This window comes from Ceratotherium simum, chromosome 37, assembly GCF_057802395.1.
Source record: "Ceratotherium simum simum isolate JZ-2026a chromosome 37, ASM5780239v1, whole genome shotgun sequence".
Taxonomy (NCBI): domain Eukaryota; kingdom Metazoa; phylum Chordata; class Mammalia; order Perissodactyla; family Rhinocerotidae; genus Ceratotherium; species Ceratotherium simum.
This window is the reverse complement of record NC_141936.1, coordinates 2,109,663-2,126,380: the sequence shown is the minus strand read 5'-3', so window position 1 is coordinate 2,126,380 and position 16,718 is coordinate 2,109,663. Positions and strand designations below refer to the sequence as shown.

At 65.2% G+C, this 16,718-nt stretch overlaps 3 protein-coding genes across 5 annotated transcripts in view; 2 read left to right on the top strand and 1 right to left on the bottom strand.

Annotated features, from left to right (window-relative positions):
- Window positions 1–5,165, bottom strand: part of ANKMY1 (ankyrin repeat and MYND domain containing 1) — a 53,759-nt gene extending 48,594 nt beyond the window's left edge. Inside the window, exon 1 of one of the 2 annotated variants that reach the window (XM_087424589.1) lies at window positions 5,025–5,165. Coding sequence is in view for 1 of the 2 variants with exons in the window: in XM_087424588.1 (XP_087280714.1) it covers window positions 1,304–1,326 (23 nt within the window). In the remaining variant the exon portion in view is untranslated. Of the gene's footprint in view, window positions 1–1,303; window positions 1,390–5,024 lie in introns of those variants that run through there. The other variant, XM_087424588.1, reaches the window with a different exon arrangement.
- On the top strand, window positions 951–2,249 carry DUSP28 (dual specificity phosphatase 28). Its single transcript, XM_087424596.1, has 2 exons — window positions 951–1,453; window positions 1,640–2,249. Exons 1-2 carry the CDS (start codon window positions 1,061–1,063, stop codon window positions 1,763–1,765), a joined length of 519 nt encoding a protein of 172 aa, XP_087280722.1. The 5' UTR covers window positions 951–1,060; the 3' UTR covers window positions 1,766–2,249.
- RNPEPL1 (arginyl aminopeptidase like 1) lies at window positions 4,500–16,364 on the top strand. 2 transcript variants are annotated; one of them, XM_004427805.3, is made up of 11 exons: window positions 4,500–5,103; window positions 10,135–10,275; window positions 10,904–11,055; window positions 11,586–11,702; window positions 11,873–12,108; window positions 12,403–12,516; window positions 12,920–13,032; window positions 13,385–13,493; window positions 14,376–14,606; window positions 14,681–14,823; window positions 15,350–16,364. In XM_004427805.3, the coding sequence occupies exons 1-11, from the start codon at window positions 4,564–4,566 to the stop codon at window positions 15,635–15,637; spliced, it is 2,184 nt and encodes a 727-aa protein (XP_004427862.3). In that variant the 5' UTR covers window positions 4,500–4,563; the 3' UTR covers window positions 15,638–16,364. The 2 variants fall into 2 exon arrangements, with proteins under 2 accessions (XP_004427862.3, XP_087280720.1); XM_087424594.1 differs by lacking the exon at window positions 4,500–5,103 and adding an exon at window positions 7,122–9,141.
- The last annotated feature ends 354 nt before the right edge of the window (window positions 16,365–16,718 follow it).

The following is a 16,718-nucleotide window of genomic DNA, read 5'->3' as shown; positions in this document are numbered from 1 at the left end:
GAAAAATAAAAACAACAAAAATACTTATCTATGAGGAAATAATATGATGAAGTCAATGGTGAGTAGCTTTATTTTACATGAACCATGTGTTACTATAAAAGGAAAAATAAAATGCATAAAATACACAAGGCGATTTATTAGGAAGCAGCCAACAAAAGAGAATACAAACAAAGCTGTACTTAAGGGCATGTCAGGCGGCAATGCAGTTCAAGAGTGGTTGTTAAGACTATGAAACAGGCCGGGCTAGCCCAGTGGCACAAGCGGTTAAGTGTGCGTGATTCACTGCAGCGGCCTGGGGTTCACCGCTTCAGATCCCAGGCAAGCACTGACGCACTGCTTGGCAAACCATGCTGTGGCAGCGTCCCATATAAAGTGGAGGAAGACGGGCACGGATGTCAGCCCAGGGACAGTCTTCCTGGGCCAGTCTTCCTCAGCAAAAAAAAAAAAAGAGGACAATTGACAGATCTTACCACAGGGCTGATCTTCCTCACAAAAAAAAAAAAAAAAAGACTGTGAAACAGGCGACCTGCCCATAAACCAACATGACGGACACTGGTCAGTGTCACTGTCAGATGACAGTGTGGCAAGGCCCCTGCTCCTCTACACCGCAGCCACAATTGAGAAAGGCCCTGCTGCCCTTCCGCCCGGACCGGCGCTGGGGGCCCCGCCCGAGCCAGTGCAACCTCCCGGGACGCACGGAGCTGCACCTACCGCTCCAGAGGCCTGGCCTCCCAGCTCCGCCGGGCTCAGGCTGCAGAAGCGCAGCCCATTCCCCCCAGCTCTCCGACCCCGCCCACCCCGCTGCGGCCAATCCGACTCTCCCAAAGGCTATCAGCCGAGCCAATGGCCGCCCTCTCCATCTGCAGCCAATCAGAGGAGGCGCCCCTGCTCGCCCTGGCCAACGAGGAGACGTCCAGAGCCTCGAGGCCGGCTCCCGCCCGCGCACATCCACTCCACGGCCCGCCCCGGGCGGGGGAGGTGCGGCGCTCGGAGGTCTCTAGGACCCGGAGGCGCCCGGCCGCCCAATATACACCCCCGGGCCGGGCGCCCGGGCCCAGTCATGGACCCGGGAAGCGGCAGCCGTTGCGAGGCCGCCCCTGCCGCGCCGCCGCCGTTCGTGCGCGTGGCGCCGTCGCTCTTCCTCGGGAGCGCGCGCGCCGCGGCCGCGCCGGAGCTGCTGGCGCGCGCGGGCGTCACCCTGTGCGTCAACGTCTCGCGCCAGCAGCCCGGGCCGCGCGCGCCTGGCGTAACCGAGCTGCGCGTGCCCGTGTTCGACGACCCGGCCGAGGACTTGCTGGCGTACCTGGAGCCCACCTGCGCCGCCATGGAGGCCGCGGTGCGCGCCGGCGGCGCCTGCCTCGTCTACTGCAAGAACGGCCGCAGCCGCTCGACTGCCGTCTGCACGGCCTACCTTATGCGGCACCGCGGCCTCCGCCTGGCGCCAGCCTTCCAGGTGCCGCGGGCCGCGGCTTCCGGGGGCGGGAGCTTCCGGGGCGGGGGCTGGCGAGTGGGCGGGCCTTCCGGGGCGCGGACTTCCGGGCTTGGAGAGACTTCCGGCAGAGCGGGCCTGGGGCCTCCAGCGCTGGAGGAACCCACGGGGAACGCTGCGTAGAGCTCATCCTGAGCCTCTCGTTCGCAGGCCGTGAAGAGCGCGCGCCCCATAGCCGAGCCCAACCGGGGCTTCTGGTCTCAGCTGCAGAAGTACGAGGAGGCCCTGCAGTCTCGGTTCCTTCTGCCGCGGAGCCCTCGGGACAGCGAGCCCTAGTCGGTCAGCAGCCCTGCAGCAGGCACTGGGAGTTTCCCGCGGCCTCAGTGCACTGACGGAGGGTGGTCTCCCATCTCTTTCCTCACTGTCACACGGAGTGTTCGTCTTGTGTGTCTTGCTGAAATGCAGCCCCAGAGGGTCTCTGTTCCTCTTGACCGTAGGGCGGGGGGTGTCCACCGAGAAGGGCACTGGGAGCCGTCCCTCCCCTGGTCAGCAGGCTTATTAGACAGGCCCAGATCAGGTTAGGAGGTGAGAGAACTACACTGCGGCAGCCCCGGACCTCCATCAGCCTCCTCCCTGGGGGTGGGGAGGGGGCGGCAGATAGGCTGTGATGGAGGACCCTTGGAGCAACACTGAAGGCACTGTCCCTGAAGGACAGGGCCAGGGTGGAGAGTGGAGACAACCTCTGTGGGCTTCACAGTTAACAAGGTGCCTTGGTGGGCTGGCTGTAATACTGCAAAACAGATCTCTCCCTTCTTCAAGACTGGCTTGTGTTGGTTTCTTGCTTGTATAAATGTGAGGTGGAAAGCACCCCTGCCCTGGGCGAGAGATGGTAACAGCTCCTCTGGACCCAAAAGGCTGCCCCACTTCACCCCTCCTGTGTGCAGAACTGACTGCAGGGATGCCCAGGTCCTCCAGGAGAGAAGGGACAAGACCCCACTCCTGCTCACCCAAGTCCAGGGGACCAGGACGGCAAGAAGGCCCTGAGGGCACAGGCGGCTGGTAGACCTGCCTGAGCGTGGTTGGGGCAGGCTAGGAGGGGCACCTGTGTGTAGTCCTGACGATGTTCTTCCAACCCCAGCCCCCCCTGGGGAGGCCAGTCAAACTGGGAGTGCCATCTAGAACATTCGGTCCTTGACACCACAGGACCACTGCCATCTGGGCAGGGCGCTGGGCCACCTGAAGGCAGCGAGGACCCAGACCCCAGCTGTCTCCCCTCTTGAGTCTTGGATGCAGGACTGACCCCCCTCCTCCAGGTGACTGCAGTAGTTTGGGGTGGGGTCCCCAAGAGGGAGACCATGTCCCCCCCAGCTAAGAGGGCACATGGGGACCTGAGGACCCACAGGAAAATTGAAGTGATGCCTCGGTGCTCATGCTCCGCATCAGTGAACACGCGAGCTCCCTCTCAGAGGTCCTTGCCACCCTGCCCCCACCCCGGGGAGGAGGGCAGACACCATCATGTGGGTTACAGATAGGGACACTGAGTCCAGAAGGACTAAACATTACTCAGGGATGACTCAAGTTCAAGTTCAGTGTCTGAGTCCCACCCACACGAGTGAGCCACATGGACAGGGAGCAGAGAAGAGAGGTGTGCGGGTGCCTGGATGCTCTCCCAGGCCAAAAAACCCCTCCCCGTGAAGGACCTGAACTCTTATGTGGCAATAGCAACATTTTGGTGGCAGCTCTCATTCCATGGCTTTGAGATCCACCTGACGCCCACTCATTGGACATCCTCACTGGTCTGCAGCCCTCCCTCTGGGCCCTGGCCCCTGGGCAGGACTGGGTGAGGTGGGATGGGGGCAGCAGGCCAGGTCCCCATTACTGCCCCAGCACTCACCTCCTAAATATCTGCCCTCCAGGGCCCTGCCAGCCCTTAAGGCCGTCCTGTCCAACAGAACTTTCTGTGAGAATGGAATATCTGCTCCATCCAACGTGGTTGCCACTAGCCAGGCACTATCCTACATACATACACACACATACGGAGACCTTGAAATATGGCTAGTGCAGCTGAAGAACAGAGCTTGTGATTTTTTTTAATTTAAATCTAAATAGCCACACGTGGCTAGTGGCTACCTTATCTGACAGCACAATCCTAAGAGCTCTGGCACGCCCCATATGTCCCACAACACAGACCATTGGTCTCCCAAGGGAGTGGGTGGGGACTCATTCACTCATTCCCGGGTCCTGAGGCCCCCGGAATGGACCGATAACGTTGAGTTCCAGACACTACACTTCCCGGCTTCCTGGAAGCAGAGACCGCACGGAGAGGCAGCCTTGCCCCAGGTGTCCTAGCCGCCAATGCCCCAGGAACCTGACCCGCAGCATCCCTGAGGAAGCGGCGATCCCGCCTCCTGAGGTCTCCCGGCGCAGGTCGGGTAGGGTAGGAAGCGCACAGAGCTGGAAAGGCCGCTCAACGCCCCGGTCCGCGCCACAAAACGCCCCCCGGGTCTCCGGCCTCCAGCGAACAGTACCCCCGGCTCACGGTCTTCCCGCGCACAGCGCCCCCAGTTTCCCAGTCTCCCCACGCATAGCGCCCCCACCCCCCGCACAACGCCCCGGCCCCCCGTCCCGCCCCGCGCACAGCGCCCCCGACCCCGCGTGCAGCGCCCCGGCTTCCCGCGCAGAGAGCTCGGGTCTTGCCGCGCACAGCGTCCCCAGCTCCACGTCCCGCCCCGCGCACAGCGCACCCGAATCTCCGCGTCCCGACCCCGCGCACAGCGCCCCAGACTCCCTGGGCACAGAGCCCGCCAGCGCCGCCGACTCCCCAGGCTCCTCGCGCCCTGGCCCGGCGCACAGAGCGCCCTGCCCCAGGCCCAGTATCCCCGGCTCCCCACGCCCCGGCCCCGCGCACAGAGCCCCCGGCTCCCCGGGCTTCCCGCGCACAGCGCCCCCGGCGGCGGCCGAGCGGAGCCCGAGCGGGGCGGCGCACGGCGCGGGGCCGGGCCGGGCGGCTCCCGGCGCGACTTCCTGTTGTGCCCGCGCCCCACGGCCGCCGCCGCCGCCGCCCGGCGCCCCTCGCCCGTTCCCCGCGGCCCGGCGCGGCCGCCGCCCATGGATTTCACCTAGCGGGGGCGGCCATGGCGGCGCAGTGCTGCTGCCGCAAGGCGCCCGGCGCCGAGGCCGCGCCCGCCCGTCCGCCGCCCGAGCCGCCGCCCGCCCTGGACGTGGCCTCGGCCTCCAGCGCGCAGCTCTTCCGCCTCCGCCACCTGCAGCTGGGCCTGGAGCTGCGGCCCGAAGCGCGCGAGCTGGCCGGCTGCCTGGTGCTCGAGCTGTGCGCGCTACGGCCCGCGCCCCGCGCGCTCGTGCTCGACGCGCACCCGGCCCTGCGCCTGCACTCGGCCGCCTTCCGCCGCGCCCCCGCCGCCGCCGCCGCCGCCGCCGCCGAGCCGCCCTGCGCCTTCGCCTTCGCCACCCCGGGGCCCGGACCCGCGCTGCCGCCCCCTCTGCCCTCCTTCCCCGAGGCCCCCGGCGCCGAGCCTGCCTGCTGCCCGCTGGCCTTCAGGGTGGACCCGTTCACCGACTACGGCTCCTCGCTCACCGTCACGCTGCCGTCCGAGCTGCAGGCGCACCAGCCGTTCCAGGTCATCCTGCGCTACACCTCTACCGACGCCCCAGCCGTGAGTCCCGCCAAAATGGGCGCTGGGGCGGTGGGTTGGTCCGCGGGGTCTCCTGGCGGCCTGTCCCCGCGCTGCCAGGTTAGGGGGCGTTGCTATGGGCTCTGCTCCGGGGGTTGGCGACGTGGCCCGGGCACCTGCAGAGAGGGTGGGGCTGGCTTGGCCCTGGAGGGGCCCTGGCCTGTCGCCTGGCTCTCCCTCATCTGGCCCTGGAGCACTGTCCAGGTGCCCTCAGTGATTCCCAGTTAGTGCCTGGGTAGCCGTTAGGACACGGGACAGCATGCCACCAAGGGAGAGCACTCCTTCAGGTGTGCAGGGATCAGCACTGCCTGGGGACAAGAGCAGCTTCTGGTGGGCACATGCCAAGACATACATCTACTGGAGCCTGGCACTGAGAGGTGGGCCGAGGGGTGTCAGATGTGGAAGGGTCTCCTTGTGACCTGGGCTTTCAGGGGATTTACGGGTACCAGGTCTGTTCTCTGGAGGTGGCATGGAGGAACAGACCTGCCAGAGCAGGAGGCAGAAAGAGCCAAATGGCTCTGATGCTTTGGGTCCCCTGGGAGACTACTGGTGGGATGTTGCAGCTGGTTGGCCACACGTCCCCAACACAGACACACATGTGGGCTCTGCTGGGCTTTGGGCACAGAGCACCCACTGCCCCACAGGCTCTGCCAGAAAGGCGTAGTAGCTCAGGTTGGGTGCTGTGGCTATAGCCCCCCTCCACCATGGTAGGGATTTCAGAATGGAGCACGGCTTTTCATTTCTGCAGCATGAGGGTTCCCTCTGTCCCCATGTGGACAGCACACATGTCACACACACACACACACACACACACACATGCATGCAGCTCTGGGAGGCCCTGGGAGGTTCCATCTGTCACTGCCTGTGGCATGCAAATGGACGGGGTGATGCACCGGTGGTGTAGAGGCATCAGGCTAGAAGCCACCAAGATGACATGTGGGCGGGAAGAGCCCAGACCAGACACACAGCTGCGGACTCCTGCATGTTTCTCCCTTCCTGAGCTCCTGCAGGTGTGCTGGCCTCTGGCCTGCTGGGTTGGCCCCTGCTGCCTGCTGGAGTAGTCCAGGACTCTGACAAGTGGCAGATATGCTTCCCAGCACGACAGTGGGAATGGAGGGATGTGGTCCTCCCCGATCTTGATCTGTGAACTTGGAGCCCACGTTTCTGGTCCTCCCAAGACCACAGCCAGCAGAGTTATGGGACCAGGACCCTCAACAGGCGCCTGGGGATGGGACCAGGCTAGCAAGAGTGGCCATTGTCCCTGGGCTTTCCATGGCCTACTAGGGGCTCTTGGGTGCTTTGGGCAGGGAGGGGCAGCATGGTCTCCACAGATTGTGTGGCTCTGGGGCTGATGGGCTGGGGGACAAGGGGCCTGGGCCTGCGAGCTGGACTACTTGCGGAGGCAGAGTGTTTGACATCTGATCTAGGGCGCCCACCTCTTTTGGTCTTGTTCCAGGGCTCAGGCTGGAGTCCCTAAGGCTGTCCCTGTGCTGGAATCCCTAAGCTCCCTGGGTGGCCCTGCCAGTGGACCCCCGCATCTGCAGAGGCAGTTGGGGGGTGCTGCAGACTCTGGGGCCCATGCCCCTTGTACCCCACTCCTGAACCCCACTCACCCCACCCAGCAAGAACAGCTTCCTTTCTGCCCTGCAGTGTCTGGAGTCCTTAGACCCGCTCCTTCGCCAGCCCGTCAGCACCTGTGCCTCTGCTCTCTGCACCCTGTGCCCCCTGACAGGAGTCAGGGGCCCCCCCGCCCTGGAGCGGGGCCCTGCCAGCCTGGGAGTCTGCTCCAGCCCCTCACGCCCAGGGAGGGCTGTGGACCCCATTGGTCTCTGTGAGGCTAAGGGGCAAGCAGTGCCAGTGGGCCCTCTCTGGCTGGGCTGAGAAGTGGACATGGGCAGTGGGGAGAGGAGGCCTGAGCTGGGCAAAGCCTGAGGAGGGCCACAGGGGAGGGGAGGGGCCTGTAGGAGGCTGCGGTGGGGGAGCAAGTGCGAGAGGGGAAGGTGGGGTTGATCGAGGTTTGGGGGACCATGGGGGCCTGTCTCAGAGTGGGCCAAGGATGGCCTGCAGCAGGACCCACTGTGGGGAGTCTCCTTAATACAGATTCCTGGGTTCCAGTCGCAGGAGGCTCTGGGACAGGAGCCAGGAGTCTGCATTTTTGAACAGGCTCCCCAGACAGGTCTTCTCAACACCTGGGGCAGCCCCAGCGGTCAGCAGAAAAGGAAAATATCTTTTGCAGCCTCCCCGTGGTGAGGAGACAGAAACGTAGCAGCCAAAAGGAAGGTTGGAAGAAGTCTGTAAACAGTGGCAGGGGTCTGACCGAGTCTGCAGGAATGGGATAGGCAGCCCTGCCGGGTCTGGGGATCCACTTGGGTCTGGGGTCTGCAGGGGAGGCAGCCCCACCTGGGTCTGGGGTCTGCGGGGGAGGCAGCCCCACTGGGTCTGGGGTCTGCGGGGGGACAGCCCATCCTCAGTCTAGGGTCTTTGAGGAAGGCAGCTCCTCCTGGATCTGGAGTCTGCGGAGGAGACAGCTCCACTTGGGCCTGGGGTCTGCAGGGGAGACAGCCCCTCCTAGGTTTGGGATCTGCAGGGGAGGCAGCCCCTCCTGGGTGTGGGGTTTTTGGAGAAGGCATCTTCTCCTGGGTCTGCGGAGGAGACAGCCCCTCCTGGGTCCAGGGTCTACAGAGAAGGCAGCCCTGCTGAATCTGGGGTCTACTGGGGAGGCAGCCCCTCCTGGGTCTGGGGTCTGCAGGGAAGGCAGCCCCTCTTGGATCTGGGGTCTACGGGGGAGACAGCGCCTCCTGAGACTGGTGTCTTTGGGGAAGGCAGCCCCTCCTGGGTCTGGGGTCTGCGGGGGAGACAGCCCCTCCTGGATCTGGGGTCTGCAGGGAAGGCAGCCCCTCCTGGGTCTGGGGTCTGCAGGGAAGGCAGCCCCGCTGGGTCTGGGGTCTGCAGGGGAGACAGCGCCTCCTGAGACTGGTGTCTTTGGGGAAGGCAGCCCCTCCTGGATCTGGGGTCTGCGGGGGAGACAGCCCCTCCTGGGTCTGGGGTCTGCGGGGAAGGCAACCTCTCCTGGGTCTTGGGTCTGGGGTCTGCGGGGAAGGCAGCCCTGCTGGATCTGGGGTCTGTGGGGAAGGCAGCCCCTCCTGGGTCTGGGGTCTGTGGGGGAGACAGCCCCTCCTGGGTCTGGGGTCTGCGGGGAAGGCAGCCCTGCTGGATCTGGGGTCTGCAGGGAAGGCAGCCCTTCCTGGGTCTGGGGTCTGTGGGGAAGGCAGCCCCGCTGGGTCTGGGGTCCATTGCCTCTGTGATTTCAGCATGGAACAGCCCTAGTGGGGAGGAGCCTTGGTGGCCGTCATCTGTGGATTCCACAGACCTGTCACTTGCTGGGGTGGGGAAGAATCCTTCATAATAGCCCTGGGAGGACCCGTGTGCACTTGGGCATTGAAGTGGATGAGGAATAATCCAGTTTGCTTCAGTGACTCTGTTGTCCTGGCAGAGGTAGGGTGGGGCGAGCAGATTCAGGACCCTGCTGCGGTTGGGGAGCCCCCCCCAGACTCTGTGCTGACCTTACCAGAGACTCCAGAATGGTTAGGCAGAAGATGACAAGGGGTGTGTTGAAATGGCAGTGGGCCAGGTGGCAGGCACAGCCCTGGGCAGAGCTAGTGGCTGTGGTGGGCAGAGGGGCATGGGGGGAGGGGCTCCCCAGTGGGGCTGGGGCTTGGCCTCAGCCTTTGTGGGTGAGGAAGGCCTCGAAGGCTGCAGTGTTGGGGGGAGGTTGGCCAAGCGGGTAGTGGTGTCCGGCAGGCGTGGAAGCGGGCAGGTGGGCACCAGCTGCCCGGGAGCATGCCCATTCCCTGCCCCCATGGCCACCCCTCAGGGCTACCAGCATGCAGAGGGAAGGTGGCTTCCAGGTGGGGACCGTTTCCTTGCCCAGAAGCCCTGAAGGGCATCCTCCCCACTCCTCTTCCCAGCCCACGTCGGCCCCCGATGGCTGCCCTTCCTGAGGACACGCGTGGGAGCCAGGTGACATGGGGAGGTCCCCGTCGGTCCTGCAGATGAGCAGGGCTGCTAGCAGTGCTGCCTCAGCTCTGGCTCTGCCATGGGGGTAGCCATGCTTGCAGCCACCGAGGGGTCTGTCCACAGTGCTCTAGGCACGGGCCCCAGCAGCCCTCGCCATGGCCACTTCTGTCCTATCCATCCTCTCCAAGTGCCTGGCCTCTGCTCACTGCCCGCAGTGCCCTGGGCCAGAGTCCATCTCCCCATGGGGGTCCCTCCCGGTGAGGCTGACCTCATTCCCAGAGGTGGCCCCAGGCCGGGTGTGCTGGCTCCCCTCCAGTTGGGGGGGTCTCCAGGAAGCTCTGGTTTTCCCATAGTGGCATGTCCTGGCTCCCTTTCCTGGCTGAGACCCAATGTACCACCAGCCTGTGAGAATTTGGACTCGGGTGTTCTGACTGTGCTGACTGTGCCTTGGTTTCCCCTTGGAAGCTGGGATGAGGAGCACAGGCTGGGAGACTCCCTGGATTGGCTGGATGCACGGCCTCCTGCCTGGAGGGAGGGCTGGCCCTGGGGACGGAGTGCAGGCCACGCTCTGGGTCAGCTGCCCTGCCTGGGTGCCTGGGGTGGAGAAGCGGCTGTTGGCCCTGGATGAGCCCAATCAGGCCCTACCCTCCCGGACCCTCACTCCCTTGCTCTCCAGCTGCTGCCTCCCGAGGCTCTGGGCCCAGAAACCTGAGCAGAACAGCAGGTTTGGGACCACTTACTAAGGCCTTGTCTCCTCCAGGAAACCTGCCCAGCCTTCAGGAAGCGAGGCATGGCTGGCAGGGGTGTCCTGGCGTCCCCATGTGGCACTCTCTGTGTGACAGGACCCCTCCAGGTGCCCTCACCTCGCTGGGGAGATGAGGGCTATTGGCCAGCAGCTCTGCGCCCCAAAAGGCCTGGCCCACTGTGGCAGGGAGTGTGTCACTGCCCCGAGTCCCATGGCCATCTGCTGATGCCCTGCCCGCCGCCTGCCTGCAGATCTGGTGGCTGGACCCCGAGCTGACCTATGGCAGCGCCAAGCCCTTCGTCTTCACCCAGGGCCACTCCGTCTGCAACCGGTCCTTCTTCCCCTGCTTCGACACCCCTGCCGTCAAGTGCACCTACTCGGCCGTCGTCAAGGTCAGCGTCCACCCGCCTGGCCCTCATCCTCACTCTTACCTGCCTGGGCCAAGCCCCAGCGGCCACCGGGACCACCGTCCTAGAAGCAGCCCACCCTCCTCACAGTATGGGAGGGGGCCACCTGACACCCTGAAAACAGGGAGACTCCAGCAGAGATGCCAGACCCCTGGTGCTGGGGCTCCTGGGCCTGAGTGCAGCAGCTCTCCCTCCACCGACTGGGCAGGAGGTTTGCAGACCAGGAGACTGGGGTTTCCAGTGTAGCATGGGGGTTCTCTGATGGGGATGAGAGATTCGCTGACAGGCACGGGGCTCCCTGACCCAGGTTGTGGGTTGCCTTGTCGGGGATGTGGGCTTCCCTGTTGTGGCTGTGTGGCTCCCTGACCCAAGTTGTAGAGTTCCCATTGGGACATGGGGTACCCTGAAGGGCACGGGGTTCCCTGATCTGGGTTGTGGGGTGCCCTGTTGGGAACGTGAGGTTTCTTGATGGGGTTCCCCATCAAGGACATGAGGTGCCGTGACCTGGCTTGTGGGGTGTCCTGTTGGGGGACATGGGGTGCCCTGACAGGGGCATGGGGTTCCCCGTCAAGGACCCGGGGTGCCCTGACGGGTGGGGCTTCCTCGCATGCAGGCCCCGTTGGGGGTGCAGGTGCTGATGAGCGCCACGCAGAGCACGTACGTGGAGGAGGAGGGCGTCTACCGCTTCCACATGGAGCACCCCGTGCCCGCCTACCTCGTGGCCCTCGTGGCCGGGGACCTCCAGCCAGCAGACATTGGGCCTAGGTAGGGCCACTGCCTCTTGCTTCCTGTAGCCGCTGCTGCTGTCCAGGCCCCAGGCCTCGGAGAGGTCCTGCTGTGGGCTGGGTGTGCAGCCTGTGTCCATGGCTGCCCTGCCGAGGACCCTCACCCATGGGCCAGCCCTGCCCCCTGCCTTATTGCCATGGCCTGGGGCCATCCCTGCCAGGCTTTCCTCATCACACATGCCTTCAGCCCCAGCTCCCGACCTCCCCAGCCCTCCCCAGCCTGTTCTGCGGGGCCACACTGCAGCCTGAGGTGCCCTCAAGCCTGCTCAGGTTCCTTCAACCAGAGACAGAAGGAACCAAGTGGCCCCTCAGCATGTGGCTCGGCCCCTGACATGGGAAGGGCCTGCATGGTGGCCATGGAGTGAGGCGGGGCAACAGGCAGCAGGCTGGGCAGTCAGCCAGGCTGGACGAGGGGTGGGTGGTATTTGAGCCCAGAAGCGGAGAGAAGGCCTGGTAGGGTGAGGGGATGGGGGCCAGTTGGCCTCGGCTCACTCTCTCTCCCTGTGACAGGAGCCGCGTGTGGGCCGAGCCGTGCCTCCTGCCCACGGCCACCAGCAAGCTGTCGGGCGCGGTGGAGCAGTGGCTGAGTGCGGCTGAGCGGCTGTACGGGCCGTACATGTGGGGCAGGTATGTCCTGGAGCACCTGGGAGCCCTGGCTGGCTGCAAGAGGGGTCAGAGGGGAAGTCCCTGCCCTCCGGAGGAGCTCAGCACAGGGGGGCCCCTTCTGACCTCCTGGGGTGGAAGTGATGCTCACTGCCCAGGCCCCCAGCCCACTCATGGTCACCTTCCCGGGACAGGTATGACATCGTCTTCCTGCCCCCGTCCTTCCCCATCGTGGCCATGGAGAACCCCTGCCTCACCTTCATCATCTCTTCCATCCTGGAGAGTGATGAGTTCCTGGTCATTGATGTCATCCATGAGGTGGCCCACAGCTGGTTCGGCAATGCCGTCACCAATGCCACGTGGGAGGAGATGTGGCTGAGCGAGGGCCTGGCCACCTACGCCCAGCGCCGCATCACCACTGAGACCTATGGTACTGCCCGCAGCCAGCCCGGGGCAGGGGATGGGCAGTGGGAGTGCTGCCATAGCCTCGTGCAGGCTGATGCCACCAGGGCCATCCTGGGCACTGTGCGAGGGGCTGAGAGCCTGGCCCGGCCCCCAGGGTGCAGTCTCCCTGCCCATGCATGAGTCCAGCCGGGTGGCCTTGAGTCAGCTCCACAAGGCTCAGGGCAGGGAGTAGCCAGAGCAGCAGCCTTGCACCTGCCCTGGGTGCTCAGGCCTGCCCCCTGCCCCCTTCCGCCTCCTCTGCCTCCCTGCCCCCATGCAGGTGCTGCCTTCACTTGTCTGGAGACAGCCTTCCGCCTGGACGCCCTGCACAGGCAAATGAAGCTCCTCGGAGAGGACAGCCCGGTCAGCAAGCTGCAGGTCAAGCTGGAGCCAGGTACCCGCTCCTGCCAGGACCCGCTCTGGGCCCTGCAGACATCGCCCCGCAGGGCCTACTTGCCCGCCCTGTCCTCTGTCCCCCACCATGGCTGGGTCCCTGCAACGGCCAGGCCAGGCCAGGCGCCCCCAACCCCAGGAAGGCCTTCCCTAGGTTCCCGCAGCCTGCCAGCACCTCTTCCAGGCTCTGAGCACCCATCGTCGTGGTGTGTGGGCCCTCGGTCTCCCCCCACGCCCCTCGGGCAGGGCCAGCCCCCTCACTGCACTCACAGAGTTTGTGGACAGGTGAGGGACAGCGGCCCTCGGCCCCTCCTGCTCTGCAACCTGACCACGATGGCGCCCCCGCCCCACAGGACACAGGAGGGTCGGGGCACCGCCCAGAGCTAGGAGTGTTCTCCTTGCAGGAGTGAATCCCAGCCACCTCATGAACCTGTTCACCTACGAGAAGGGCTACTGCTTCGTGTACTACCTGTCCCAGCTGTGTGGGGACCCCCAGCGCTTTGACGACTTCCTCCGAGTGAGTAGCCCCTCCCTGGGACAGCCCCTCCTCAGCTGCTTCTCTCCTGGGGGTGGGGATGGAGTCGGTGGGGGCCTGTGAGCAGGGCTGGGACCTGGCCTGCCTTTCTTTCTGGGCAGGGCCTGGGGCGCTGCCTCCTCCAGCTCCCACCCTCCCAGTTTCGGCCCCTCAGCAGGGCCCCTTGTGGCAGCAGTGGGTGCCTCTGTGCCCACCATAGGCCCTGCACACCCATCCGTGCAGACCCCTTGGTGCGGGGCCCTTTCGGGCCCAGCTGCATGGTGCATGCCCCAGGTCTTGTTGGGGTTGGTGCGCCCCGCCCCCAGCCTGGCTAGCCCTGCCCCCGCCCCTGCAGGCCTATGTGGAGAAGTACAAGTTCACCAGTGTGGTGGCCCAGGACCTGCTGGACTCCTTCCTGAGCTTCTTCCCAGAGCTGAAGGAGCAAAGCGTGGACTGCCGGGCAGGTGAGGCCTACCACCGTCCTTCCTTCAGCCAACACTTGGTGGACAGTGTGGGCCTCAGGCCGGGACACCGTGGGAGCAGAGAGGAGGGCGTGCTTCCCAGCCTGATGGGGCCTGAGGGCCTTCTTAGAGGAGGTGGTGCTCAGGCCGAGCCAACTTAACTAGGCAGTCCCTAGGAAGAGGGCCACAGAAACAGTGTGTGCAAAGGGCCTGAGGCAGGATCAGCAAGGTGGAGGGAGATTTGCCTCAGAACTGGCTGAAGCACCTGGCTTGCTTGTGCTATGCCAATGACAGCGTCCCTGGGGATCTGAGGGCTTGGAGGCCAAAGAAGAGACTGGAGGGGTCTGATGACTAGGGAGGGGCCAAGATTTGCTGGTGGGCAGGGAGGCGTGGCTGGGCCTGGTGGCCCTGTGTTTTGGAAGGTTTAGTGAGTGCATCAAGGGTTTTGGGGGGTGAGGGATGGGCCGAACCTGCCCCCACAGCTGCCCAGCGCCAGGGTTTTAAGCAGGAATGTCATTTTACCAGCATGTTGCTGCTCCCCTCATGTTTCAGAGCCCCCCTGCCCGCCCCCAGCACTGAGGTTGGGTTTAAAGTGCCTCATTGCCCTGTGCCCAGGAGAGGCGTGGAGGGGGGTGGGGATCCCTCAGTCACCAACTCGAGCCTTCTGGCCTCCCTGTGCCCCTTCACAGAAGCCGCTCTGGTGGCTTGAAGTGGCAGGTGCTGGACAGACCCCGGCCTCCCTGAACCCCCCTGCTCTGGGGACTCCCGGCCCTCGAACAATCACACCTGGGGACACCCTTGGGGTCTGCAGTCTCCAGAGCAGGCCTGCTCGGGTGGCCCCTCCCCAGCCTGGGCAGGGCCCCTAGGATCTAGTCTCCCCTGCAGGGCTGGAATTCGAGCGCTGGCTCAATGCCACGGGCCCACCGCTGGCCGAGCCGGACCTGTCTCAGGGATCCAGCCTGACCCGGCCTGTGGAGGCCCTCTTCCAGCTGTGGACCGCAGAGCCCCTGGACCAGGCGGCCGCCTCGGCTAGCACCATCGACATCTCCAAGTGGAGGACCTTCCAGACGGCACTCTTCCTGGACCGGCTTCTGGATGGGTCCCCGCTGCCCCAGGGTGGGTCCTACGGCTGCCTGGGTGGCTGGGGAGCGGTGTGCCGGCCTGGCCCTGACCTTTCCATGGCCCTGCAGAGGTGGTGATGAGCCTGTCCAAGTGCTACTCCTCCCTGCTGGACTCGATGAACGCAGAGATCCGCATCCGCTGGCTGCAGATCGTGGTCCGAAACGACTACTACCCTGACCTCCACAGAGTCCGACGCTTTCTTGAAAGCCAGGTGCGGCCACCTGCCTGTGGCCCTGCCCCTCCCCGCCTCCAGCGCCCCACCCAACCCTCCAGTCTGGCCACTCAGGCTGGGTGTCTCAGAGAATGGGGCAGGGAAGACGTGTCGTCTGGGTTGGCAGTGGGAGTGTGCACCAGCTGGGAAGAGCCCAGACCACGCCAGTCCTCAGGGAGGCCGTGTCCAGAGCGGACAAGCTGGGAACAGAGTCCAGAGGTCTAGGCCCACTGGGGGCATTTGGGCTCCTGGCCTGGACACTGCGGGTGTCTGAGCTCCTCAGAGGCCCAAGGGTCCCAGGCCTTCAGGGGCCCCGGCCTCCCTGTTCCACACACCTGTCCCGTCAGCGCCCCCCTGGCCCAGGCTCCCCAGAAACGAGGCCTCTGCAGAAGGCCTGTAGTGTTGGGGGATGAGAGGCCACCGAGGCCCTCCCTGTGGCTGTGTGAGTGCAGGCCAGGGCCAGCGGGGTGGCGGGAGGGACCGGAGAGCACCAACATGACAGAGCGCGTCCCTCCCGACCCCGCAGATGTCCCGCATGTACACCATCCCGCTCTACGAGGACCTCTGCACTGGCGCACTCAAGTCCTTCGCCCTGGAGGTCTTCTACCAGACGCAGGGCCGGCTGCACCCCAACCTGCGCAGGACCATCCAGCAGATCCTGTCCCAGGGCCTGGGCCCTGGTGCCGAGCCCAGCGTGGAGCAGGGCAGCACCGGAGCAGACTCGGAGGCGGACACGGACACGCCGGCCCTGCTGCTCGGGGATGAGGCCCCTAGCAGCACCATCTCTCTCAGGGACGTCAACGTGTCTGCCTAGCCCTGACCTCCCAGACACCACGATTGTGCCTTCTGTGGCCCGGGCCCGCCATGACTGCCTCGGCTCTGGCCGTGAGCTCCGCCCGGGCCCATGCGCCCCCCTGCAGGTTCTCCCGGGGACCTCCTCGTGGCCAGCCGGGGCCGGTGGCCCTGGTCCTCCCAGCTCTCTTGCACTGCAGGCCCTGGAGCGGCCAGCACACGCCACGCCCTCCCGTCTCAACACTGACTGCCGGGCGCTGCCCCTGGGGTGACGGCCCTGCAGTCCCACAGCGACCGCCACACTGTGCCTTATGTCTGCTGGGAGGCTGGGGCCTTGCTATCCCCACAGCATGCCTCCTCCCTGCGGAGCCCTGCACCCCGCCCGGGGTGGGCAGCCTTGGTGGCCCCTAGCAGAGAAGCAAGGACACAGACATGCCCTCAGTGTGGGGACAGGGGACACTGGGGAGAGGGTGGACACACCTGGGGAGGGGCCCCCGGAAAGCCTTAGCCCCTCAGGGAACATGGGGTCCCGGGCCCCAGGAGGAATGGGACAGGACAGTCTGTCTGGTGGCTGCCCGGGGCCAGTGCAGCAATACCCCGCAGGGAAGGGGCAGGTGGCACTGGTGCTCTTTGTAGGCCCACCATGCTGGGAGAGGCCTGGGGACCCCGGCGGTCAGAGCTGGGCCACCCAGGGATGGCTGCGACGGGATCACCGTGATTGTCCCATTAAACCTCCACTCTGCAAATGACCTCCCGGCCTGTTTGTCCTGACCGTGTCCTCTGCATCCACCCGGCTGCCCTGGGGTGGGGGCCAGGAGCTGGCCACAGCCCCATCCCCTGACATGCAGGCCTCTGGCCGCTCGCAGGGGAATACTGGATGGGGCCAAAGGGTCTTCCTCTACTCCAGCCACTCCTGGCAATCCTGGCTCTGCCCTGCAGCCCCAGGAGTTTGAGGACCAGCAGCAGGCTGTCCCTGCCCCCCCCCAGCCCCCTGGCCAGGCCTCTGGGGCCCACCCTGGACCCTCAAACATGCAAGCAAAGGAGGCCACTTCTCAGCACCCTTGCTCTGGGCCTTTCTCAGCAGGTAGCCCATCCCAAACTGG

Coding starts and splice junctions, on each gene's coding strand:
- RNPEPL1 (XM_004427805.3), top strand. CDS start 4,564: ATGGCGGCGCAGTGCTGCTGCCGCAAGGCGCCCGGCGCCGAGGCCGCG. Junction 10,276..10,903: donor CCTACTCGGCCGTCGTCAAG/GTCAGCGTCCAC, acceptor CCTCGCATGCAG/GCCCCGTTGGGGGTGCAGGT. Junction 14,824..15,349: donor GACGCTTTCTTGAAAGCCAG/GTGCGGCCACCT, acceptor CCGACCCCGCAG/ATGTCCCGCATGTACACCAT.
- DUSP28 (XM_087424596.1), top strand. CDS start 1,061: ATGGACCCGGGAAGCGGCAGCCGTTGCGAGGCCGCCCCTGCCGCGCCG. Junction 1,454..1,639: donor GCCTGGCGCCAGCCTTCCAG/GTGCCGCGGGCC, acceptor TCTCGTTCGCAG/GCCGTGAAGAGCGCGCGCCC.